The 25,090-nt window shown below is 42.8% G+C and overlaps 5 protein-coding genes across 6 annotated transcripts; 4 read left to right on the forward strand and 1 right to left on the reverse strand.

Annotated features, from left to right (window-relative positions):
* The first annotated feature begins 1,472 nt into the window (after positions 1-1,472).
* cavin2b (caveolae associated protein 2b) lies at positions 1,473-9,172 on the forward strand. Its single transcript, XM_079185987.1, has 6 exons — positions 1,473-1,823; positions 5,219-5,359; positions 5,451-5,552; positions 6,681-6,947; positions 7,025-7,177; positions 7,489-9,172. The coding sequence occupies exons 1-6, from the start codon at positions 1,551-1,553 to the stop codon at positions 7,831-7,833; spliced, it is 1,281 nt and encodes a 426-aa protein (XP_079042113.1). The 5' UTR covers positions 1,473-1,550; the 3' UTR covers positions 7,834-9,172.
* Positions 9,173-9,780: 608 nt separating this feature from the next.
* ebpl (EBP like) lies at positions 9,781-12,043 on the forward strand. Its single transcript, XM_079185734.1, has 4 exons — positions 9,781-9,984; positions 10,111-10,180; positions 10,350-10,488; positions 11,756-12,043. Exons 1-4 carry the CDS (start codon positions 9,808-9,810, stop codon positions 12,003-12,005), a joined length of 636 nt encoding a protein of 211 aa, XP_079041860.1. The 5' UTR covers positions 9,781-9,807; the 3' UTR covers positions 12,006-12,043.
* Positions 12,044-12,215: 172 nt separating this feature from the next.
* On the reverse strand, positions 12,216-14,485 carry arl11 (ADP-ribosylation factor-like 11). Its single transcript, XM_079185733.1, has 5 exons — positions 14,421-14,485; positions 14,255-14,320; positions 13,997-14,112; positions 13,737-13,914; positions 12,216-12,439 (listed from the first exon to the last, which is right to left on the reverse strand). Exons 1-5 carry the CDS (start codon positions 14,451-14,453, stop codon positions 12,311-12,313), a joined length of 522 nt encoding a protein of 173 aa, XP_079041859.1. The 5' UTR covers positions 14,454-14,485; the 3' UTR covers positions 12,216-12,310.
* Positions 14,486-16,156: 1,671 nt separating this feature from the next.
* eef1b2 (eukaryotic translation elongation factor 1 beta 2) lies at positions 16,157-18,445 on the forward strand. Its single transcript, XM_079186025.1, has 7 exons — positions 16,157-16,311; positions 16,994-17,116; positions 17,199-17,334; positions 17,429-17,495; positions 17,683-17,808; positions 18,147-18,214; positions 18,301-18,445. The coding sequence occupies exons 1-7, from the start codon at positions 16,232-16,234 to the stop codon at positions 18,385-18,387; spliced, it is 687 nt and encodes a 228-aa protein (XP_079042151.1). The 5' UTR covers positions 16,157-16,231; the 3' UTR covers positions 18,388-18,445.
* A 312-nt stretch (positions 18,446-18,757) lies between these two features.
* On the forward strand, positions 18,758-25,089 carry zdbf2 (zinc finger, DBF-type containing 2). 2 transcript variants are annotated; one of them, XM_079185342.1, is made up of 10 exons: positions 18,758-18,852; positions 19,340-19,438; positions 19,526-19,673; positions 20,047-20,143; positions 20,247-20,404; positions 22,326-22,881; positions 22,952-23,077; positions 23,161-23,492; positions 23,740-23,899; positions 23,971-25,089. In XM_079185342.1, exons 2-10 carry the CDS (start codon positions 19,390-19,392, stop codon positions 24,649-24,651), a joined length of 2,307 nt encoding a protein of 768 aa, XP_079041468.1. In that variant the 5' UTR covers positions 18,758-18,852; positions 19,340-19,389; the 3' UTR covers positions 24,652-25,089. The 2 variants fall into 2 exon arrangements, with proteins under 2 accessions (XP_079041468.1, XP_079041469.1); XM_079185343.1 differs by lacking the exon at positions 18,758-18,852 and having other exon boundaries at positions 19,342-19,438; positions 19,526-19,560; positions 19,643-19,673.
* The last annotated feature ends 1 nt before the right edge of the window (position 25,090 follows it).

A 25,090-nucleotide genomic window follows, 5' to 3' on the forward strand; every position in this document is an offset into this window, starting at 1 on the left:
CGTACTAATACTAATAGTCATACTAACAATAACACTAGTACTAATACTAATACTAATACTAACAATAACACTAATACTAATACTAATACTAACAATAACAGTAACACTAGTACTAATACTAATACTAATACTAACAATAAAAGTAACAGTAGTACTAATACTAATACTAACAATAACAGTAACACTAGTACTAATACTAACAGTAACACTCGTACTAATACTAATAGTCATACTAACAATAACAGTAACACTAGTACTAATACTAACAGTAACACTCGTACTAATACTAATACTAAAAATAACAGTAACACTAGTACTAATACTAACAGTAACACTAGTACTAATACTAATACTAATACTAACAATAACAGTAACACTAGTACTAATACTAACAGTAACACTCGTACTAATACTAACAATAACAGTAACACTAGTACTAATACTAACAGTAACACTCGTACTAATACTAATACTAACAATAACAGTAACACTAGTACTAATACTAACAGTAACACTTGTACTAATACTAACAAAAACAGTAACACTAGTACTAATACTAACAGTAACAGTAACACTAGTACTAATACTAATACTAACAATAACAGTAACACTAGTACTAATACTAATAGTCATACTAACAATAACAGTAACACTAGTACTAATACTAACAGTAACACTAGTACTAATACTAACAGTAACACTAGTACTAATACTAATAATTATACTAATACTAACAGTAACACTAACACCAACAGTAACAGTACTTCTACTAATACTTATTCTAATACTAATACTAACACAGTAAAACGTTTCATCAGGAGGTTAAACACATCTGGACTGATCTGTTGAATTCCTGACATTCCCAAATACAATTAAAGGAAGTACCCCCCCCCCCCCCACACACACACACACACACACACACACACACACACACAGTACAGAGTAACGAGTGTATTGTGTTTGACTTCCTGTTTCCACCTCGTTCTTCTCTGACCTGCTGCTGAACGGTTCTGTGTTCTTGGTTCTAGATAAACATAATAAACATAATAATCAGGGGAGGAGAGAGTAAGAGTTATTCTCTCTCTCTCAAGTTTTTAAGGTGAAGTCATCTGGAAGGATCCATTGCTCTCTCTCTCTCTCTCTCTCTCTCTCTCTCTCTCTCTCTCTCTCCAAACAAACAGACCTGCCCTGTCGCCATGGTAACCTCTAGGAGTGGTAGAGAGACATTGACGAATGAACGAATGAGAGAGAGTAAAATATATTTATTGTTTTTATTTATTACATTTTAGATTCAAATGTTTGTTTGTTTCCTTCAGAACTATGAATACAGGGTTTGTATTTGAAGTCAAACAGAGTGTTCATGTGGCAGTGAAGCGGTTAAAGGTGTGGACGTTTCCACAGTTGGGAAGTTACATGGAAAGTTTTCTCTGAGCCAACCAATCAGAGGGCAGCACACACACACACACACACACACACACAGAGAGGTGGAGATCAGTGTTTTTCTGCAGCAGAAAGACTTTCTGGAGTCTCTCTGACGAGTGAGGACAGTCATGGTGACCACGGAGACCCACCAGACCCAGGACCTACTGGTCCCCCCTCTGAACCATGACCAGCAGGACCAGCAAGACCAGCAGGACCAGCAGGACCAGCAGGACCATGAGGACCAGCAGGACCAGGACCAAGTCTCTCCCTTATCCGCCCTGGTAGGATTTGACCCCGAGACGATGAGTCAGGGTCCCGTCAACGCCATCACGGTCCTCACTCTGCTGGACAAACTGGTCAACATGCTGGACGCTGTTCAGGAGAACCAGAACAAGATGGAGGTGAGCCAGGGACCACACCTTAAAACCAGGCCTGACTGTGGGGATCCAGTACAGACTTTAGTAAAGATTCCAGTCCAGACTCCAGTACAGGAACCAGAACTAAGTCCAGTACAGACTCCAGTACAGGAACCAGAACTAAGTCCAGTACAGACTCCAGTACAGACTCCAGTACAGGAACCAGAACTAAGTCCAGTACAGACTCCAGTACAGACTCCAGTACAGGAACCAGAACTAAGTCCAGTACAGACTCTGGTACAGACTCTGGTACAGACTCTGGTACAGACATGTATCCTGCCAAACCAAACTCTACTCAAGAAACTTTCAGCTTGTTTCTGCGTTTCTGTTCCTTTGATGAATGTTTGGCAGACAAAGATGTGATTCAGAGGTCACATGACCCTCAGCAGCACTCGGAGGTTAAATTTAACTGGTTACCAGATGTTTCACTCTGCTGTGTTTCTCACATCAAGAAGTCTTTGCTCACAGAGAGCTCATTTAAAACAAACATCGTTTCATAACTTTGACCTTTGGCTGCATTTTTAACTGAAGCACGAAGCACGAAGCAGACAAACTGCTTCCTGTTGTCTGGATTCATTCATGTTCAGGCTGGTTTGGTGGAAACAATAAAAGTGAGCTACAGAGCTACAGCAGTGGGTTAGGGTTAGTAATGTTAACGGGTTAGGGTTAGTAATGTTAACGGGTTAGGGTTAGTAATGTTAACGGGTTAGGGTTAGTAATGTTAACGGGTTAGGGTTAGTAATGTTAACGGGTTAGGGTTAGTAATGTTAACGGTAGTAATGTTAACGGTAGTAATGTTAACGGGTTAGGGTTAGTAATGTTAACGGGTTAGGGTTAGTAATGTTAACGGGTTAGGGTTAGTAATGTTAACGGGTTAGGGTTAGTAATGTTAGCGGTAGTAATGTTAACGGTAGTAATGTTAACGGGTTAGGGTTAGTAATGTTAACGGGTTAGGGTTAGTAATGTTAACGGGTTAGGGTTAGTAATGTTAACGGGTTAGGGTTAGTAATGTTAACGGGTTAGGGTTAGTAATGTTAACGGGTTAGGGTTAGTAATGTTAACGGTAGTAATGTTAACGGTAGTAATGTTAACGGGTTAGGGTTAGTAATGTTAACGGTAGTAATGTTAACGGTAGTAATGTTAACGGGTTAGGGTTAGTAATGTTAACGGGTTAGGGTTAGTAATGTTAACGGGTTAGGGTTAGTAATGTTAACGGTAGTAATGTTAACGGTAGTAATGTTAACGGGTTAGGGTTAGTAATGTTAACGGTAGTAATGTTAACGGTAGTAATGTTAACGGGTTAGGGTTAGTAATGTTAACGGTAGTAATGTTAACGGTAGTAATGTTAACGGGTTAGGTTGGGTTAGTAATGTTAACGGTAGTAATGTTAACGGGTTAGGGTTAGTAATGTTAACGGGTTAGGGTTAGTAATGTTAACGGTAGTAATGTTAACGGGTTAGGGTTAGTAATGTTAACGGTAGTAATGTTAACGGGTTAGGGTTAGTAATGTTAACGGGTTAGGGTTAGTCATGTTAACGGTAGTCATGTTAACGGTAGTAATGTTAACGGGTTAGGGTTAGTAATGTTAACGGGTTAGGGTTAGTAATGTTAACGGGTTAGGGTTAGTCATGTTAACGGTAGTAATGTTAACGGGTTAGGGTTAGTAATGTTAACGGTAGTAATGTTAACGGGTTAGGGTTAGTCATGTTAACGGTAGTAATGTTAACGGTAGTAATGTTAACGGGTTAGGGTTAGTAATGTTAACGGTAGTAATGTTAACGGTAGTAATGTTAACGGGTTAGGGTTAGTAATGTTAACGGGTTAGGGTTAGTAATGTTAACGGGTTAGGGTTAGTAATGTTAACGGTAGTAATGTTAACGGTAGTAATGTTAACGGGTTAGGGTTAGTAATGTTAACGGGTTAGGGTTAGTAATGTTAACGGGTTAGGGTTAGTAATGTTAACGGTAGTAATGTTAACGGTAGTAATGTTAACGGGTTAGGTTGGGTTAGTAATGTTAACGGTAGTAATGTTAACGGGTTAGGGTTAGTAATGTTAACGGTAGTAATGTTAACGGGTTAGGGTTAGTAATGTTAACGGGTTAGGGTTAGTAATGTTAACGGGTTAGGGTTAGTAATGTTAACGGTAGTAATGTTAACGGGTTAGGGTTAGTAATGTTAACGGGTTAGGGTTAGTAATGTTAACGGGTTAGGGTTAGTAATGTTAACGGTAGTAATGTTAACGGGTTAGGGTTAGTAATGTTAACGGTAGTAATGTTAACGGGTTAGGGTTAGTAATGTTAACGGTAGTAATGTTAACGGGTTAGGGTTAGTAATGTTAACGGTAGTAATGTTAACGGGTTAGGGTTAGTAATGTTAACGGGTTAGGGTTAGTAATGTTAACGGGTTAGGGTTAGTAATGTTAACGGTAGTAATGTTAACGGTAGTAATGTTAACGGGTTAGGGTTAGTAATGTTAACGGTAGTAATGTTAACGGTAGTAATGTTAACGGGTTAGGGTTAGTAATGTTAACGGTAGTAATGTTAACGGGTTAGGGTTAGTAATGTTAACGGTAGTAATGTTAACGGGTTAGGGTTAGTAATGTTAACGGTAGTAATGTTAGCAGTCAGCTGTTAGCCAAACAGCCAATGTTTTAAAACAAAAACCATCTCCATCCTAACGGGCGTTTCAGCATCGTTTGCGAAATGCAAACCTGAAAACGAAATATCACAACTATTCACCTACAAGAACACACAGGAACAAACAGGAAGTAGATTGGTTGTTGTACAGAAAATACGACAGAGTATTGTAGCTTTCTTTCATAATAGAAGGTTGTGTTTAAGATCTTCCTCTAAAATCTTCCTCTATAACTCAAACAGACACATTTTATGGAAAGTTTAAGAAGTTTTATTTTAGTTTAGTTACAACTCTGCGGGTGTCTCTCTTTCTCTCACACATCAAATTTACTTTAAAATGAACACTTAGAATTCAAAGTTTACTAGATTACGCGTCCATAAATGAGGTCATCACACGTGCCTCACTCGTAGCTCTGCTGCTGTCTGACGTCTGTCGACCTGGCTAACAGTCGTGCTTTTGTTCCTTTACGGTTTGTGAACAAAATAAGAATTAATTACTGACTTCAAACGTCCGCAATGTGAGCTGGAGATTGGACAATAACAGCTGCTTCATCCTCCTGTGGGCCGTAGTAGAGTTATACAATGCTGACTGGAGCTGAACAACATCAGTAACAGCTGTAATCAGTTATGTTGAATTAACCTGGTGGAGCTAACATTAGCTAGCATTAGCTAACATTAGCTAGCATTAGCCCTCCAGGTGATTCATGAAGCTTCTAAAGCTTCAGTCATTGGTTGGTTGTGTTCCAGGTGCATCAGGTGGAGATGGAAGGTGTGGTCAGAGGGATCCAGGCTGATATGACCAAACTGTCCAAGAGCCACAGTCACACCTCCAACACCGTCAGCAAGCTGCTGGACAAGAGCCGCAAACTATCCGTCACCATGAAGGAGGTAAATATATCACACCTGTTTCTAAATGTATCTTCACACCTGTATCTAAATGTACCTGTACCTCTACTCATACCTTCACCTGCTCCTGAAGGTTCGTGATAAGATGGAGCGTCAGGGTCACCAGGTGAGGAAGTTGGAGGCGAACCATCATCACCTGATCAGCAGGAACAACTTCAAAGTTCTCATCTTCCAGGTGAGTGTGATGAAGGGTCAGTTCAAGGTTGAAGTTCTCCAGTTTTTTCTACATCTGTAGAATTCTTTCTAGACAGTATGGTTCTCCACAAATAGATTCTCCTCAGACAGTATGGTTCTCCACTGATAGCGTTGCTCCCTCATCCATAGTAAAGCTCTCCTCAGACATTGGCTCTCCTCAGACATTGGTTCTCCTCAGACATTGGTTCTCCACATATAGTATGGTTCTCCAGTGATAGTAAAGTTCTCCAGAGACCTTTTTTCTTCACAGACAGTGTGGTTCTCCAGCTCTCTCTTTGTCTGTTGTTAATTTTCAATCTGTGGCCTTATTTGGTCGTCGGCTGCTGCAGGAAGTGAACTTGAGGTCTGAGCTGTCATCATGTGATCTGGTTGTCGCGGTTACAACAAAGTGAGTTATATTAAAGTCAGACTGCTGATATCCACAACTACAGTTTATTACAGGTAATAACATGTTATGATAGTTGAGTAAAGGTAACTAAGTACTGTACTCTGTTTACCATGTGTGCTGTACATGGTGGTCATGTGTTCTAACCTGCAGATCATTCCTGCAGCGTCAGTATCGTGTGTGTCTTATTTCACCAACACTAAACATTCCAGTCCTCCTAAGATACCCAGCATTCCTCACTGCATGTGTGGCTCAGTGGGTGTGGTTCTCTGTCCGCGTTTAACTCTTTCAGCTCTTCATCCTCCTGTTTGTGTTGTAGTTCTGCCTTAAAAGTATTTTTACACAAACTGGAAACTGCTAAACGGACAAAAGCATGTGGACAAATCTGTCGAGATTCCACCATTGGCTCACATTTTTTAATAGTTTTTTTAAGGAACCCCTTATGTTCCCTGGGCATTTCTCAAACCCCCAGGTTCCCCTAAAGATCACCCTACCATTTCCTCCGGTTCCCCCAAAGTTTCTCTCAGGTTCCCCCAAAGTTTCTGTCAGGTTCCCCTCAAGTTGACCTAAAATGTTCCTGTCGTTCCCCCACAGTGTCTCTCAGGTTCCCCTGAGGTTTCTGTAAAGGTCCTACTGAAGCTCCTTTAACCTCATGCTGAGGTTCCACTAAGGGCCCAGTAACATTCTCCAGGTTCCTCAAATATTTCCTCTTCTCTTCTTCAGGAGGAAAACGAGATCCCCTCCAGTGTCTTCGTGAAGGATCCTCCTCCATTCCCTCGTGATGAGATTTTGGAAGAAGGCGATGAATCGATGGCGGGCGTCACCGACGGCAACCGTTCCCAGGAGGGCGGGCTTCACACCATCGACCTATCGTCTGATGAGGACGTCGGGCTGGAGGCGGAGCTAGAGGACGAAGAGATGTGGCCTCACGATCTGGAGAACATGGAGAAGTCCAGGGCGGAGAAACTGAAACATTCCAGTCTGAAGAAGGTAAGAAACACAGACAGGCACACATGCAGACACAGAGGCGTGCAGACAGACAGGTGTTATAGTTTGTCTCTCTGCAGGTCGACAGTCTGAAGAAGGCGTTCTCCAGGCAGAACATCGAGAAGAAGATGACCAAGATCGGAACAAAGATTGTTTCTCAGGAACAACGAGAGAAGATCAAGAAGAGAACCTCCAGTCTGAAGGTTTCACCTCTGACCTTCAGCATCAGGAAGGTAGTCTGTGTTCTTCTGTTACTCCAAGAACCAGCAGGTTCTATTAATTCCTCTTCAGACTGATGGGCCCTAAGGTTCCTCTATGGTTCCCCCAAAGTTCCTCTAAAGTTCCTCTGACATTCCTCTATGGTTTCTCTGAACATTTTCCAAATGGCACCCCAAGTTTGCCCAAAGTATCCTGGATCAATCCTCAAGGTTTGACACCAGGTCCCCTTAAGGTTCTCTCTAGTCCTCACAGCTGGTCCACTAAAGATCCATAGGGTTCCCGTGTGGTTCCACTTCCTCTGACCTTTGGTTCTCTGTGTTTTCAGCCTCGGAGCAGCTCCGACTCTCAGCCCCCCGACGCCTCTCTTCAGGTGGACGACTCTGTGTTCGTCGAGGCCGACGTCGACCTCTCTCCACTGGGCGACACCGACCAGGAGGTCTCCTTCACCGAGGTCCACGCCCAGCTGGCTCCGGACGAGCAGGAGGAGGAAGAGAAAAAAGAGGAACAGGAGAAGGAGGAGGAGAAAGAGGAGAAGGAGGAGGAGCAGGAGAAAGAGGAGGAGGAGGAGAAGGGAGGTGTAGAGGATCTGTCGGTGGTCTCAGAGGGAGTCAGTGAAGGCTACGCTCTGTCCTCCACGCTGCCTCAAGAGGAGAAAGACGAGGAACCCTGAACTCAACATTTAGTGAAGTTCCTCTCTGGGAGTCAGATCAATCATTTATTATGACCTCACAACCATCAAGGATGTTCAGATTGTTTCCATGTTTCCACCTAAGCATGAAGACAGCTAGCTTAGCATAAACAGCTAGCTTAGCTTCCTCAGAGAGAAGAATAGTTCACTAAACGTTGACCTGTGCCTTTAAAGTGTTATCTAACTCCAACATTTTAAGTTTTCAGATTTTTAAATTTAGGTTTTGAATGAAGTCTGAGAATTTTCACAGTTTATTCTTCAACTGATCTGAAAACCTAAAAAATAAAAACATCACTAAATTTGGAGTTACACGTTCTCTTCTGGTCAAAGTTTATTTCATTTTTTATTCTTATTCTTGATATCACTGATATAAAAACACCCAAACTAACAATCAGCTAATCAATAAAACTAACGTACATCCATTAAGGAACCATAGAACTCAATCACTGAAAACATGGTGCTGAACAGATGTTCCTCTGATGTTCTATTCATTGTAACATTAAACTTGCTTTGAGGTTCCACAGAGGATTCTCCAATGTTTCCTTAAGATCTCCTTAAGTTCGCCCCAAAGTTTCTCTGATGTTTCATAATGTTCTCCCCCGGGTTCCTATAAGGTTTTAATGAGGTTCTAATGTTCCCCTAAGATGCCTCTAGGTTCGTCCAAAGTGTCTCTATTGTTTCACAAAGTTCTCCCCTGGGTTCCTCTAAGGTTCCTCTAATGTTCCCCTAGGTCTGTCCAACGTTTCTCTAATGTTTCACAAAGTTCTCCCCCGGGTTCCTACGAGGTTCCTCTAACATTCTACTTGGGTTTCCTTCTGAGGTTCCCTCACGTTTCCACTGAGGTTCCTTAAAGGTTCCCCCTAGCTTTTTCTTAAGGTTCCTCTCACATTCCCCAACGTTCTCCTGAGTATGTGTGTTGATATCTACACTGAGTAATAACCAGCCTGTTGATAATTGATCTGCTTATTAACTACATAAAAGTATTACTAACTGAAACAGTGATCAGCAGAACTGATCAAACAGTTTGATCTGTGACACAATCGATTTAGTATGTAAGAGGAAGGTTAAATACTCAGTATTTATGTACATGTATATATATATATATATACATGTACATACTGAGTTAAATACTTTTAATATATATACAGTGTTAAAAGCAGATTGATGTTTTTTCTCTTTGTTGTTTTCAGTTTTTTTTTATTACAAATATAGAAACTTTCTGCTGCCAAAGAACTTTTCCTGTTCGACTTCCTGTTAAAGTTTGACCTGAAATTTATAATCAATAAAATCTATGTGTAACCAAATTTCTGTTTCCTGGCTCTCATTTTATTTTATATGTATGTATACATGTATTAATACAAACACTTACATCATCATTATTTATTTCTGTGCTCTAAATGGTTCTAATGAACCTGTAAAATGGTTCTACAGCTAAAGATCTGTTCTGAATGGAGTCTGGTCTCTACTGAGACTCCACTGTCTCTGTGGGAGGGGGCGGGGTCAGAGAGTGGGGTGTCCTCCTCAGCAGCCAATGGGATGGTTCAGGGGCGGGGTTTAGAACCAACACAGCCAATAAAGACATGTGGGGGCGGGGCCCTGTAACGTCTACACATTCACACAGTTTGGCCTGATTCTTTACAGTGTGTCTGTCTGAGCAGAGTACTACCGCAGAGTACTACCGCAGAGTACTACCACAGAGTACTACCAGAGTACTACCACAGAGTACTACCAGAGTACTACCACAGAGTACTACCGCAGAGTACTACCGCAGAGTACTACCAGAGTACTACCGCAGAGTACTACCAGAGTACTACCACAGAGTACTACCACAGAGTACTACCACAGAGTACTACCACAGAGTACTACCACAGAGTACTACCAGAGTACTACCACAGAGTACGACCACAGAGTATTACTACAGAGTACTACTTGTACTGGGTGGAGCGCTGACATCAGATGGACTCAGTACTGCCCGCTGGCCTCTCTTTGGTCTCTGTCTTGTCTCTGTTAGCATGCGGCGTCCAGGTGTTAGCCGCCACCCTGCTAACACACAGGTATGGTGGGCGGAGCTCTGCGGAGGACAGGTGGGTCCTGCTGTGGCTCTTCTATGATGTCATCGTCCATCTGACACTGGTACGACCAATCAGAACCAGTTTACAGTTTGTTCATGGCTTCTTATCCGTTTCATTATTTGTTGTTGATAATCTTTAGCTTGTTATTGGCCTTATTGTTTGTTGTTTATCGTCCGGTTGTCCACAGGAAGGTCCGTTTGTCTACATGTCTCTTGTTGGGACGGTGGAGACGTCTGAAGGTCCGCTGGCTGAACTTTGTGAGTTTAACTACTAATTAAAATACTTCTACAGTACCGTCTATTACTGCTTTAAAGAAGGAACATTTAAAGAAGGAACTATTGTACTTTGAACACAATCCTTTGTCTCTCTCACTCCTTCCCCCTGTCCCACACCTGTCTCTCTCCACACCTGTCTGTCTCTCTGTAGGGAAGGAGTACAGTAAAGCTGATCATCGTTGGCTGACTTCTGATCCGACGATCGTCTCCATAGAAATTCTGACCGTCGTCCTCGACTCTCTACTCGGTTTACTACTTATACATGCAGTACTGAGGGACAAATACTACAGGTAATACTACAACATGTACTACAGACTGGACTCACACACTGAACCAGTCCTAACTATAAACCTGAACCAGTCCTACCTATAAACCTGAACCAGCTCTAACTATAAACCTGAACCAGTCCTAACTATAAACCTGAACCAGCTCTAACTATAAACCTGAACCAGCCCTAACTATAAACCTGAACCAGCCCTAACTATAAACCTGAACCAGTCCTACCTATAAACCTGAACCAGCTCTAACTATAAACCTGAACCAGTCCTAACTATAAACCTGAACCAGTCCTAACTATAAACCTGAACCAGTCCTAACTATAAACCTGAACCAGCCCTAACTATAAACCTGAACCAGCCCTAACTATAAACCTGAACCAGCCCTAACTATAAACCTGAACCAGCCCTAACTATAAACCTGAACCAGTCCTAACTATAAACCTGAACCAGCCCTAACTATAAACCTGAACCAGCCCTAACTATAAACCTGAACCAGTCCTAACTATAAACCTGAACCAGTCCTAACTATAAACCTGAACCAGTCCTAACTATAAACCTGAACCAGTCCTAACTATAAACCTGAACCAGTCCTAACTATAAACCTGAACCAGCCCTACCTATAAACCTGAACCAGCCCTAATTATAAACCTGAACCAGCCCTAACTATAAACCTGAACCAGCTCTAACTATAAACCTGAACCAGTCCTAACTATAAACCTGAACCAGCCCTAATTATAAACCTGAACCAGCCCTAACTATAAACCTGAACCAGCTCTAACTATAAACCTGAACCAGTCCTAACTATAAACCTGAACCAGCCCTAACTATAAACCTGAACCAGCCCTAACTATAAACCTGAACCAGTCCTAACTATAAACCTGAACCAGCTCTAACTATAAACCTGAGCCAGGCCTAACTATAAACCTGAGCCAGGCCTAACTATAAACCTGAGCCAGGCCTAACTATAAACCTGAACCAGCTCTAACTATAAACCTGAACCAGTCCTAACTATAAACCTGAGCCAGGCCTAACTATAAACCTGAGCCAGGCCTAACTATAAACCTGAACCAGCTCTAACTATAAACCTGAACCAGCTCTAACTATAAACCTGAACCAGCTCTAACTATAAACCTGAACCAGGCCTAACTATAGGCCTGGGCCACATGTAGCAACATGTACTACAGACTGGACTCTCTACTCAGTTTACTGGACTATCTACTTACACACAGTACTGAGGGAAAAAATACAACAGGTAATACTACTACTTGTGTGTTTACAGACACTTCCTGCAGGTCTCTCTGAGCGTGTGCGAGCTGTACGGAGGCTGGATGACGTTCTGTCCTGATTGGCTGATCGGTTCTCCTCACCTGGACACCTCGAACTGGATGCACCTGTGGGTCTACCTGGTCTTCTTTAACGGGGTCTGGGTCCTGGTCCCGGTTCTGCTGCTGGTCCAGTCCTGGTTTTCTCTGAGGAGGCTGCACAGACTCGGACCGGACGATGATGTAAAAAACAGGAAGACGATGTGAACTGATCACCGATTAATCGACATGATTGATCTTCAATGAAAGACTTAAAATCAATCAGCCTCATGTTTTCAGTCCTCATCTTATTTAACCTTTAGTAAAACTATCGTATTAATCAATACCTCACATTGATTGATTGATTGCATTTATATGAGAGTTAATGATCCTTTAAACCTTAAAGTTTGATTATAAAACAAACACGAAATCAATCATCTTTATATTTTTATTATTTCATCTACACAATTTTTTTTTGTTTTACTTTTAATCAATATAAATAATAAATATTGTGAATTTTAATTGCCCCCCCCTCATGTCTTCTTGATGAGTTTGCTGACCGATATGAAAGCCTGCTGGAGGCCGAGTCCCTTCAGAGCGCTGCATGCCTGGATCTCCCACAAACGCTCCTCATGACTGGGAAGATCCAGCTGATTGGAGATCTGATGTGGAGAGGAAGAGGAGGACATTAAAACCATTCAATTGAACTGGTTTGTTCCAAGTTTATGTTCATGTTATTTGATATGGACATCACAGTAGCATTAGAATTGTAACATACATTTATGCACAAAGCCCAGATGCACTGTGTTAAGTGTTTGTAGCAAAATGCTAATTTACAACACCTGTCCACAGGAGGCTTTGTTCTTTTTAAAAAGAAGTTAAAATGGAAATAAAAAAGTTAAAATAGAAAATAGGAACAGAGAAAGAAAATATATCCACAGATACATACACAAATACAAATACATACACAAATACAAATACATACACAAATACAAATACATACACAAATACAGATTCATACACAAATACAAATACAGATTCATAAACCTGAACCAGCCCTAACTATAAACCTGAACCAGTCCTAACTATAAACCTGGACCAGTCCTAACTATAAACCTGAACCAGTCCTAACTATAAACCTGAACCAGTCCTAACTATAAACCTGGACCAGTCCTAACTATAAACCTGAACCAGTCCTAACTATAAACCTGAACCAGTCCTAACTATAAACCTGAACCAGTCCTAACTATAAACCTGGACCAGTCCTAACTATAAACCTGAACCAGTCCTAACTATAAACCTGGACCAGTCCTAACTATAAACCTGAACCAGCTCTAACTATAAACCTGAACCAGTCCTAACTATAAACCTGAACCAGTCCTAACTATAAACCTGGACCAGTCCTAACTATAAACCTGAACCAGCTCTAACTATAAACCTGAACCAGTCCTAACTATAAACCTGAACCAGCTCTAACTATAAACCTGAGTCAGCCCTAACTATAAACCTGAACCAGCCCTAACTATAAACCTGAACCAGCTCTAACTATAAACCTGAACCAGTCCTAACTATAAACCTGAACCAGTCCTAACTATAAACCTGAACCAGCTCTAACTATAAACCTGAACCAGCCCTAACTATAAACCTGAACCAGTCCTAACTATAAACCTGAACCAGCTCTAACTATAAACCTGAACCAGCTCTAACTATAAACCTGAACCAGCTCTAACTATAAACCTGAACCAGCTCTAACTATAAACCTCTGTTTATTTTCTTTGTTCTGAGAAAAAGAGGAGTAGGGGGAGGAAGAGGTTGAACTAGTTTGTTCTGAATGAACTGGTTCTGATTGAACTGGTTCTGATTGAACTGGTTCTGAATGCACTGGTTCTGATTGAACTGGTTCTGATTGAACTGGTTCTGATTTAACTGGTTCTGAATGCACTGGTGACTTTGTCGTACCTCCCTGATGGTCATGGAGTCTGCCAGGTCCTTCTTGTTGGCCAGAACCATCAGAGGAACTCCTCGTAGCTTCTCCTCATTCAGAACCTTCTTCAGGACCTTCTGGGCCTCCGGAAGTCGAGCTGGATCACTGCTGTCCACCACGAAGACCAGAGCCTTACAGTCATCGAGGTAGTACCTGAGGAAGAGGAGGAGGAAGAAGAGAAAGAGGAGTCTGTTTGTTTGTTTGTTTTCTTTGTGTTTGTTTACTTCTTGTTTACCTCCAGTTGGCTCTCATGGTCTTCTGTCCTCCGATGTCCCAAACAGTCAGAGACGTCTTCTTGTCGAGGTTCAGAGTTCCTACGTTGAATCCGATGGTCGGAGACGTTTCCATCACCTGAAAGATAACGATCACATTCACACCTGGATATGACAATATATTCACCTGGACACTGATATTCATGAGTTAACGTTCACAGCTGAGACACATTGAGATGCACACCTGTCCAACATGAAGGAATGAACCTGTGGAGACTCACCTGTCCTGTCAGCAGTCTGGCCAATAGAGTCGACTTTCCTGCAGAGTCCAAACCCATCAGGACCACCTGGACACATAAACAGATATTTAAAGTTCTGGTTCATATCCCTGATCAGAGACAGGTGTCAGGTAAGTTTAAAGTTCAGGTGATCTAAAGTGTGACTTACCTGAGGAGAGGTGGGGCTGTGAGTCTGACCCATCACTCTTCTGCCTTCTTCTTCTTCTCTGGTGGAATAAAATCAGAGTAAAGTCGACCTTCTGACTGACTGCGTGTGACTAAACTCACCTGTCTAACATCTTTCAGGTGTGTTCAGTGAAGCCGTCGGCCAATAGGAGAGCCGCTTCCAATGAGAGCAGGTCATGTGACAGAGGGACAGGTCTGACTGCATTTTTGTATCAGAGGCAGGTTGAGTCACATTGAACACAGGAAGAAGAAGAGGAACCAACAGCTTCATTTCTTTGAGTTCAACAAACAGACGTGATGTTTGATGAATAGATACTTTAAATAATGAGGTTTAACATCTCATTTACATTTACAGTGAAACAGAAACAGAGAGGAAGAACTACAACAGGTTCATCGAGTACAATCTCACCATATATTTATATATATATATATATATATATATATATATATATATATATATATATATATAAAGTAAAAGTATATAGATACATATTTTATATATATATAAATATATATAGATGCATATATATATATACTAGTGCTGCGCAACGATTACATTGTTTAATCTCCATTAATCTCATTGTTCTGTTAAAGTTCATAATGAATCTAAAGTAGTGTGTTAAAGTGCTGCTCTATGAACTAAAGGTCAACAACATTTGGTTTAAACACTTTAAACTCATCAGGTTCTTGTTAACAGCAGGATTCTCTTCACACAGCAGCAGTTATAACACAGTTATAATGATTCTGATCATAGATATTCAGCGTGTTCACAACTTTATCTTCATGTGTGTCAGAGATGAATTTAAATATACATCTTAAACCTGAAACCTATCTACGTCATGTTATAATGTTTGTTAAACTCTCAGTAGTGATAACTAAATGATATGATTATTATACATATTACAAACTAAACACTTTAAAAACTCTACAACAATCATTCAAATGAATCATTTATTTGTTGGTATGTTGGTCAGACACTATGCTACGCTGATTAGCGTAACATGTGTGGTTTTTGTTATAAATGTACGTTGGTACATAGAGGGTGATGAGAAGCTGTACATGGAGGGACTTAGGACCCAGGGGAATGTAGGGGAAGCATGAACCTGTAGTCTGTACCGTGGCAGTAACGTGCAGCACGAGGAAGCTAAGCTAATAAAGAGTTAAGAGCAGTTTGTTCTCACGTGCTTATACGTTTATTTAAAAACACGACAACATGTATTTTATATTGTCACGATCCTGTAACGAGACGATCTTGCACGCGTGCAGAAGGAAGTGACGCCACACAAACAGCTGTTCACCGTTCACTGCCTGGTTTTTGTGTTAAAAATGTTGCTTAATAAAAAAAACTAAAAACTGCGTTAATTAATTAATGAATGCGTTAACTTGCCGAGCACTAATATATATATATATATATATATATATATATATATATAAATATAAATATATATATATATATATACACTTTTACTTTTAGCTTTAAGCCTTGTGGTCACTGTTTACATATTGTAAAATAAAGAAATAACAACAACAATAATATTATTACTAATAAATATAAACAAAATAATAAATCTAATGATACATATAATAATAGTAATAGTAATAGTAATAACACATCTTCTTACCCCCCCCCCCCCTTTCTTCCTCCTCCTCCACTCCAGACTCAGCGGTGAGGAGGAGGAGCTGTGTCCGGTGAGGAGGAGTCTATCTCCGGGTATAAATTCGGCTCCTTCCCGTCTCCTCCCTCCTTCTCTTGCTCCTCCGACGGCTCCTTCCTTCCACCTCCTCATCGTCATCATGGGCTTCGGTGACTTGAAATCTGTGTCTGGACTCAAAGTTCTGAACGGGTTCTTATCGGACCGGAGCTACATCGAGGGGTCAGTAGAGACCGGTAGAGACCGGTAGAGACCGGTAGGAACCAATAGGAACAGTAGAAACTAAGAGGGATCTAGTTCTGCAGAGAGAAGCTGGCAGCTGCTGGTCGGCCGCCATCTTGGCTCAACTGCTAACAGTTAGCATTAGCTGACAGTCCGTTAGCGGCCTTTAAATCACTGAAATGTGTTAAACCGACGTTAAGCTTTTAAAGTCAAGGGTCGTCTGCAGGAGAGTTAACTGATAACTGTTAAGAGTTAAAGGTCAGTTTTAGTTTATTGTCATTATGTGTTAGCTGCTTTATTAGCATTGAGCCACATGGTGCTAACTAGCTCACTAATGCTACGTGTCACATGAAGTTTAATGAGTTAAAGCAATGAACAGACTCTTAATGTCTCACTGATCCATATTTAAATGTATAGATCCATATTTAAATGGATATATCCGTATTTATGATCATCAGACTAAACACGTGCTAACAGGAAGTGATTGAGTTTAAAAAACTAGAGTGCTTCCTGTTGACGTCCATCTTTCTTAAAGGGGCAGTGTCGTCTTAACTTGTGTCTTTACAACACCACTACCTCTCTGTGACTCTCTCTCTCTCTCTCTACCTCTCTTTAACCTCTCTCTGTCTCTGTCTCTCTCTACCTCTCTCTAACCTCTCTCTACCTGTCTCCCTGTCCTCAGGTATGTCCCCTCTCAGGCCGACGTGGCCGTCTTCGAGGCGATCTCAGCTCCGCCCCCTGCTGACCTAAGCCACGCCCTCCGCTGGTTCAACCACATCAAGTCGTACCAGAGCCAGAAGAGCAGGTGAGGGTGGTGATGTCATCGACAGGTGTGTACACACAGGTGTGTGTGTGACAGCATCAGTGACTCCGCCTCCTCCTGTCAGTCTCCCAGGTGTGAAGAAGCCTCTGGGTCAGTACGGCCCCCCAGGTGTGGCCGACACCACCTCTGGCTCCGCCCCCGCAGCCAAGGATGACGACGACGACGACGATGACATCGACCTGTTCGGCTCCGACGAAGAGGTGACCTCACGTGATGTCATCGATGACCTGGTTCAGTTGATCTAAAATATATTGTATCTCGTGGGTTAAACGTTCCCTGTGTTTGGTCCTGCAGGAGGACGCAGAAGCAGCCCGGCTGAAGGAGGAACGTCTGGCTCAATACGCTGCCAAGAAGTCAAAGAGTGAGTGACAGCCGGCCTCAACCAATCACAGCCACAGCGTTCACCCCACGACTCTTCATGATGATCACAATCACCATCTTTCGGCTGACTACCTGATGGACACCCTTTTGTTTACCTGAGAGTCTCCTGACTTCTGTGATCACATGTTCAGACTGGTCTCCATGGTAACCGACCTCTTCCTCTTTAGAGCCCGCCCTCATCGCCAAGTCTTCGATCCTATTGGACGTGAAGCCGTGGGACGATGAGACGGACATGTCCAAGCTGGAGGAATGTGTTCGTAGTATTCAGATGGACGGGCTGCTCTGGGGACAGTGTAAGAGTACTACACACACAGTACTACATTAATACTACACGCAGTACTACATTAATACTACATCAGTACTACATGTAGAACGAGTCTTAAATCTAGTCGTGGATCAGTTCTTGATCATAAACTGAGTCTCTGCAGACTTGATGATGATCAAACTCACCATCTTTCAACTGAACCTGTGATGTCACAACATGATCTGAAACCTCTGCAGAGAAACAAACACTGATACATGATCTATGTGATCTATGTGATTGATTACAGCCATGCTGATACATTATCTCTATGATTGATTACAGCCCCGCTGATGCGTAATCTATATATATATATTTGTTGTCCTTCAGCCAAACTGGTCCCGGTGGGTTACGGCATCAAGAAGCTGCAGATCGGATGTGTGGTGGAAGACGACAAGGTGAGACGGGTTCACCTGTGGATCGGTTTGTCTCCAGTTGTTACCTGTGTGCAGGTGTTGACCTGTGTGTCTGTTGACTGTCTCAGGTGGGCACAGACATCCTGGAGGAACACATCTCGGCCTTTGAGGACTTCGTTCAGTCGATGGACGTCGCTGCTTTCAACAAGATCTGAAACCAAAACGTTAATAAAAAGCACTTTGACACAAAACGGACTCGTCTTTTATTAAGTGGGAGGAGCTACAGCAGCTGATATTTGTGATGTCACATTAAAGAAAATACCTGACTGAGTTGTTCTCATCTGTACTGAGGCGATGAAATAAATGACAATAAGTATTTAACAATACGGGTATAAATACACTAGATATGACGGTATTAAGTGAACAGAACACTGTATTGATTGTATTTTTAAGAATCTCAAAGTATGAAACATTGGCTTTACTTTATACTTAATATAAAGTTCTAAGCTTCAGTCCATCGGGTGTAATTCTCCTTCCGGCCTGTCGGCAGCAGCACCGTCCGGATTCTGCCTGTAATGAAGTATCAGAAGAAGAACCAGACCAGAAACTAAACAGAGCGGCAGAGCAGCGCGCGACGGAAGAACGCTTCAATCTCTGCGAAAGTAAACAAACGGCTTCAGGTAGACCAGCTGATCGATTATCGATTAACCGATATCTGCGTCATTAACTCCAACCGACCAATGAGCTTCAGTGTAACACAGCTAACTGCTAGCTAGCTTCCTGCTAACGCTGTTAGCGCTGCAGCGAGCTAGCTCCACGTCAATCAGCCAATCAGAGCGGAGCTACAGCTGCGCTCTGATTGGTCGACGTCAGAGGTTCTGATTATTCTAATATGTCAGTTATGATTTTATTAGCAACATTTATAATTAACATGTCTTCTGCATAAATATATATTTTTGACTGATACGTTTAATAAAGACTTTCTATAATCAATATATCGATATTTAATATATAGTCACTTTATGACTTAAATATTAAATAGACTGTACATAATCACTGTTACAATGATTTACGTCCATCCTAAAAGGAATATTTGGTGCTTTTTAATGGTTTCACTCATGAACTTAGTTGAAGCTGACGTGGTAATATTAATGTTATATTTTCAAGCTCATGGACTCTCCACCTGAAACTCTCACCTGGTTACCGTTGGTTACAGCATGGAGCGCTCTGATTGGATGGACGACTCACTGACTGCACTGCCTCCAGGTGAGACCTCAGTCACATGATCAATGCAGCTAAAACTGATTATTCTACAAACCTATAATTAATATAAATATATAATACATGTTTCAGATTTCCAGTCAGCAGGATGTCAGACTGTGATGAAGGTAAACAAATCAAACACACCCTCATATTTAGATTTATATTTCATTAACGACACTATACTGTGTGTGTGTGTGTGTGTGTCAGGTGACCAGAGGAAGGTGGAGTCCACCAGCAGGTGAGTCTACCTGTTTTTCAAAATCACATTTGAGGCTTTATTTGCTCATTAAACTCCTCAGTTTGGTCTCTACATGATATTGTCGCACCAACCTGAGACAGGTGCTCTCTGTAGACAGGTGAGGTTGATGCTGTTTCTCCTCCATCGTCCAAACACACACCTGAGTTCACAGGGTTTTTATCCCATAAAGACCACCAACACACTTGTGTTACTGCCCCCTGCTGGTCTGGAGGGAAAATGTCACAAACATCCTGACTTCATTTAAAGAATAAACTTCACACATTAAGCTGGAGTTTGAATTTAAGTTGTAGTATATAAAGTAGTACTTCAAATACTGAATGCTTGAGGTTTTTCCCCTCTCTCTGTCTGACAGGATGTGGGCGGAATCTCAGCCGGGTCCGTCCAGGTGTCAGCCCAGCAGACAGGGTTACTGTGGGTACTGCAGAGTCCTCTACAGCAACCTGGACCAGGTGCACCTCACACAGTCTTCATGTGCACACCTGAATCTGAGTTGCAGTCATGTGACCTGAGCAGGTAAATCAGATTTAATGACATCATACCGTCTTCTCTCAGCACCTGTCCAGTCTCAGACACGTGGATTCTGTCCGGGCGTCCTCCCGAGGATCCAGCACTGTCTCCTCCTCCTCCAGCAGCAGAACCAAACTAACTCTGCTGGAGCGCTTCCTGCAGGACGTCCTGCAGCACCACCCGCACCGCTACAACGACTCCAGGTAACTAAAACAAACACACCTATACATCTACAACGACCCCAGGTAACTAAAACAAACACACCTATACATCTACAACGACCCCAGGTAACTAAAACAAACACACCTATACATCTACAACAATCCCAGGTAACTAAAACAAACACACCTGTACATCTACAACAATCCCAGGTAACTAAAACAAACACACCTATACATCTACAACGATCACAGGTAACTAAAACAAACACACCCGCACCGCTACAACGATCACAGGTAACTAAAACAAACACACCTATACATCTACAACGACTCCAGGTAACTAAAACAAACACACCTATACATCTACAACGACTCCAGGTAACTAAAAGAAACACACCTATACATCTACAACGACCCCAGGTAACTAAAACAAACACACCTATACATCTACAACGACCCCAGGTAACTAAAACAAACACACCTATACATCTACAACGACCCCAGGTAACTAAAACAAACACACCTATACATCTACAACGATCCCAGGTAACTAAAACAAACACACCTATACATCTACAACGACCCCAGGTAACTAAAACAAACACACCTGTACATCTACAACGATCACAGGTAACTAAAACAAACACACCTATACATCTACAACGATCCCAGGTAACTAAAACAAACACACCTATACATCTACAACGACCCCAGGTAACTAAAACAAACACACCTATACATCTACAACGATCACAGGTAACTAAAACAAACACACCTATACATCTACAACGACTCCAGGTAACTAAAACAAACACACCTATACATCTACAACGACCCCAGGTAACTAAAACAAACACACCTATACATCTACAACGACCCCAGGTAACTAAAACAAACACACCTATACATCTACAACGATCCCAGGTAACTAAAACAAACACACCTATACATCTACAACGACCCCAGGTAACTAAAACAAACACACCTATACATCTACAACGATCACAGGTAACTAAAACAAACACACCTATACATCTACAACGATCCCAGGTAACTAAAACAAACACACCTATACATCTACAACGACCCCAGGTAACTAAAACAAACACACCTATACATCTACAACGATCACAGGTAACTAAAACAAACACACCTATACATCTACAACGACCCCAGGTAACTAAAACAAACACACCTATACATCTACAACGACCCCAGGTAACTAAAACAAACACACCTATACATCTACAACGACCCCAGGTAACTAAAACAAACACACCTATACATCTACAACGATCCCAGGTAACTAAAACAAACACACCTATACATCTACAACGATCACAGGTAACTAAAACAAACACACCTATACATCTACAACGATCACAGGTAACAAACAAACACACCTATACATCTACAACGATCCCAGGTAACTAAAACAAACACACCTATACATCTACAACGATCACAGGTAACAAACAAACACACCTATACATCTACAACGATCCCAGGTAACTAAAACAAACACACCTATACATCTACAACGATCCCAGGTAACTAAAACAAACACACCTATACATCTACAACGATCCCAGGTAACTAAAACAAACACACCTATACATCTACAACGATCACAGGTAACTAAAACAAACTCACCTATACATCTACAACGATCCCAGGTAACTAAAACAAACACACCTATACATCTACAACGATCCCAGGTAACTAAAACAAACACACCTATACATCTACAACGATCCCAGGTAACTAAAACAAACACACCTATACATCTACAACGATCACAGGTAACTAAAACAAACTCACCTATACATCTACAACGATCCCAGGTAACTAAAACAAACACACCTATACATCTACAACGATCCCAGGTAACTAAAACAAACACCTGTGTGTTACCTGTGTGATTTTGTCTTATCTTCAGGGTTTGTTTATTTCTTTGTTTCAGGCCGTCTCACGCTGACCTCCCGTCAGTCTCCGCCCCTCTGTTGCCGAGGGCGGAGCTTGACAAACTCGGATTTCCTGACGACGTCAGGCGGTCACTGGGCACTCTTGAGCACCTGTCATGCTCTGACCACGCCTCCTGCCAGCCGGCCAATCAGAAGGAAGACGACCGCGCACACAGCCAATCGGGAGAGGGATTCACAGGGTTTGGGAGTCAGGAGAGGCTGTCTGAGCCAATCAGAGAGCAGGAAGACGGAGAGATCATCACCACAGGGAACACACTGTCGTCACAGGTACAGTCCCCGCCCCCACACCATCAGGCCCCGCCCTCAGTCCACAAGAAGGCCCACAGGAAGACCAACAGGAGGAAAACCAGCACCTCCTCGACCTCATCACTGCCCCACCGGAGTCCAGACCCTGATCCCCGTCCAGACCCTGATCCCCGGCCCCCCACAGAGTCCAGGCCCTGGTGGAGCTGGCAGAAGGAGAGGAGGGAGGCCCACAAAGAGGAGGCGTTCTCCTCGGACCACAGCGACTCTCTGGACCGGACCATCGAGGAGGTTCGTCTGTTTCTATCAGATCTTCATCGTCAGCTGATCCTCAAAGTTAATCACATGTTTCTGTTCTCAGGTGATCCAGGTGTATTGTCATGGTGTCAGTTCCGCTCCCTTCCAGCAGGAGGAGACGGAAAGCTTCCACTTCAGCCTCCCCGTCTCCATCGAAACACAGAGTGACGACTGGGACTCACCTGTACAGGTAACCGTCGTCCTGCTGGAGGAGGTTTAAGGAGGTGAGGCTGTGATGGATTACATTGTTTTCTGTTGGTTCTGGTTTCACAGAGACGACAAACACTCGGGGACACACCTGTCCAGGTGAGCCAGGTGGGGGGGCAGGACCTGAGCGGTCTGATGGACGTTCAGGTGGACCTGGAGGACCAGGTGTACTCCTACCAGCTAGACTCCGCCCTCCACAGTGAGGCCAGGCAGGACCAGGGCTTCTGGAGTCTGCCGATAGAGGAGGTCTTACCTGCTCCAGAACATATCCCAGAATCCTTCAGGGGGAAGACCTGGACCCAGATTGAGCAGGAGGACGAGGGGAAGGTGGAGAAACTGGTCCGACAGTTCAGACGGGGGAGATTCATCTGCTACTTCGACACCGAGTCTCTGGCCAGGTATTTTATTGACTCACCTGTACTGATGTATTATATAGACTCACCTGTACTGATGTATTTTATTGACTCACCTGTACTGATGTATTATATAGACTCACCTGTACTGATGTATTATATAGACTCACCTGTACTGATGTATTATATAGACTCACCTGTACTGATGTATTATATAGACTCACCTGTACTGATGTATTATATAGACTCACCTGTACTGATGCACCTTTTTGTAACATACCTAACTTGTCAGGTACGGTAGGAGGAGCCAAAACAAAGGACGTGGTGAAAACAAAGAGTCGGAGCCAGCCATTGGTGTCCTGCCATTATTGGACGGTGATGACGATGACTCAGCATACGTTAGGAGCAGGAGGAGAAAGAGGCGGGCCTTCAGAGTGGCGTCCAGGTGTCAGGTGAGAACGACAGTTTTCTGTCAGTGTTTGTTGTAAGTTAACATCTTCATCACCTGTGTTTGTTCCTTCAGGTTGTTAAAGTCAGTCACAGCACTCAGACGATCCGATTGGCCGTCCCAGCTGTCTTTGAACCATCTTCGGAGGCCCCGCCCACTAGCGTCTCTCCAGCCTATCAGGACGCAGCAGAGAGGACTCCTGAGACGTGGCGCTGCCTCCCTCCGTTGTACTCAAACATCATCACACCTGTGCAGCCTCGCACCTCTCTGGTCTACCTGCTCTGCTCCCCCTCAGGCTCCGCCCCCTCCTACACACCTACACCAGACTCCGCCCTCAAGCGCTGCAGGAAGAAGAGGCGTCCGTTGGACGTGCAGGGGTTAAAGGTGAAATACAAACAGCTTCCTGTCCGGTTCTACGAGCCGAGCAGCAACCGCATCCTGAAGAATCCCCCGAGAGGCTCCGCCCCCTCCAGCCCGCCCCCCCCATGTGTCCGTCAGCTGTTCAGAAGTCTCAGTCTGGACCTGAACGCTGACAGGGACTCAGCACAAGACACAGTCAGGAGGCGGGGCAGGACCTCTCAAGCCCCGCCCCCAGAGCGGGGGAGGGGGGGGAGGAGGGACAGGACACGCCCCCCACCCTCCAAGACAAGAACCAGGGCTAAAGCCACCCCCTCACAGCCCAGGAGAGAAGGCCTACGTTCTACAGGCCGAGGGAGGAGCCGTAGGGGGCAGGGCTACGAGAGGGGGCGGAGCTAGCAGGACACCTGTTCAGGTAGCAGGACACCTGTTCAGGTAGCAGCCTCATTCATAAACTGCTGGACTTTATTGAAGTCAATATTAGAATGAAATCATCTGATCAATATGAAATGTTATTTTACGTTTGTGTGCAGAAAGTTAATTATGATTTATCTTTTTTTATGTAATAAAGTCATAAACATAAAAAAGCATATATTTGGAATTTAAATTGTAATAAATCATGATAATTTAAATATGCACACAAATAGAAAATGAAACTGGAATTTGATGAAATTATTTTATTATGACGTTGGCAGCTGTTTGTTTCTGTGACACTAAACACACCTGGTCAGGTGACACCTGCCTTTTTTCAGGTACTGTGGTTTGATTCTTTTTATACCTTTACACTCTGTTTATCTAATTATCAATAAGTTAATGTTTAATAAACAACTTTTATAAC

This window comes from Pholis gunnellus, assembly GCF_910591455.1.
Source record: "Pholis gunnellus genome assembly, chromosome: 24".
Classification (NCBI taxonomy): domain Eukaryota; kingdom Metazoa; phylum Chordata; class Actinopteri; order Perciformes; family Pholidae; genus Pholis; species Pholis gunnellus.

What these genes read in the sequence shown, in the direction of transcription:
- cavin2b (XM_079185987.1), top strand. Translation starts at nt 1,551, where the DNA reads ATGGTGACCACGGAGACCCACCAGACCCAGGACCTACTGGTCCCCCCT. An exon ending in AGAACCAGAACAAGATGGAG is followed by an intron (nt 1,824 to 5,218) that starts GTGAGCCAGGGA and finishes GTTGTGTTCCAG; the next exon opens with GTGCATCAGGTGGAGATGGA. An exon ending in TGACCTTCAGCATCAGGAAG is followed by an intron (nt 7,178 to 7,488) that starts GTAGTCTGTGTT and finishes CTGTGTTTTCAG; the next exon opens with CCTCGGAGCAGCTCCGACTC.
- ebpl (XM_079185734.1), top strand. Translation starts at nt 9,808, where the DNA reads ATGGACTCAGTACTGCCCGCTGGCCTCTCTTTGGTCTCTGTCTTGTCT. An exon ending in AGGTCCGCTGGCTGAACTTT is followed by an intron (nt 10,181 to 10,349) that starts GTGAGTTTAACT and finishes GTCTCTCTGTAG; the next exon opens with GGAAGGAGTACAGTAAAGCT. An exon ending in CTGAGGGACAAATACTACAG is followed by an intron (nt 10,489 to 11,755) that starts GTAATACTACAA and finishes GTGTGTTTACAG; the next exon opens with ACACTTCCTGCAGGTCTCTC.
- arl11 (XM_079185733.1), bottom strand. Translation starts at nt 14,453, where the DNA reads ATGGGTCAGACTCACAGCCCCACCTCTCCTCAG. An exon ending in ACAGCCCCACCTCTCCTCAG is followed by an intron (nt 14,321 to 14,420) that starts GTAAGTCACACT and finishes TTATGTGTCCAG; the next exon opens with GTGGTCCTGATGGGTTTGGA. An exon ending in CCAGACTGCTGACAGGACAG is followed by an intron (nt 14,113 to 14,254) that starts GTGAGTCTCCAC and finishes GTTATCTTTCAG; the next exon opens with GTGATGGAAACGTCTCCGAC.
- eef1b2 (XM_079186025.1), top strand. Translation starts at nt 16,232, where the DNA reads ATGGGCTTCGGTGACTTGAAATCTGTGTCTGGACTCAAAGTTCTGAAC. An exon ending in GACCGGAGCTACATCGAGGG is followed by an intron (nt 16,312 to 16,993) that starts GTCAGTAGAGAC and finishes CCCTGTCCTCAG; the next exon opens with GTATGTCCCCTCTCAGGCCG. An exon ending in TACCAGAGCCAGAAGAGCAG is followed by an intron (nt 17,117 to 17,198) that starts GTGAGGGTGGTG and finishes TCCTCCTGTCAG; the next exon opens with TCTCCCAGGTGTGAAGAAGC.
- zdbf2 (XM_079185342.1), top strand. Translation starts at nt 19,390, where the DNA reads ATGGAGCGCTCTGATTGGATGGACGACTCACTGACTGCACTGCCTCCA. An exon ending in AAGGTGGAGTCCACCAGCAG is followed by an intron (nt 19,674 to 20,046) that starts GTGAGTCTACCT and finishes TCTGTCTGACAG; the next exon opens with GATGTGGGCGGAATCTCAGC. An exon ending in GACACCGAGTCTCTGGCCAG is followed by an intron (nt 23,493 to 23,739) that starts GTATTTTATTGA and finishes CTAACTTGTCAG; the next exon opens with GTACGGTAGGAGGAGCCAAA.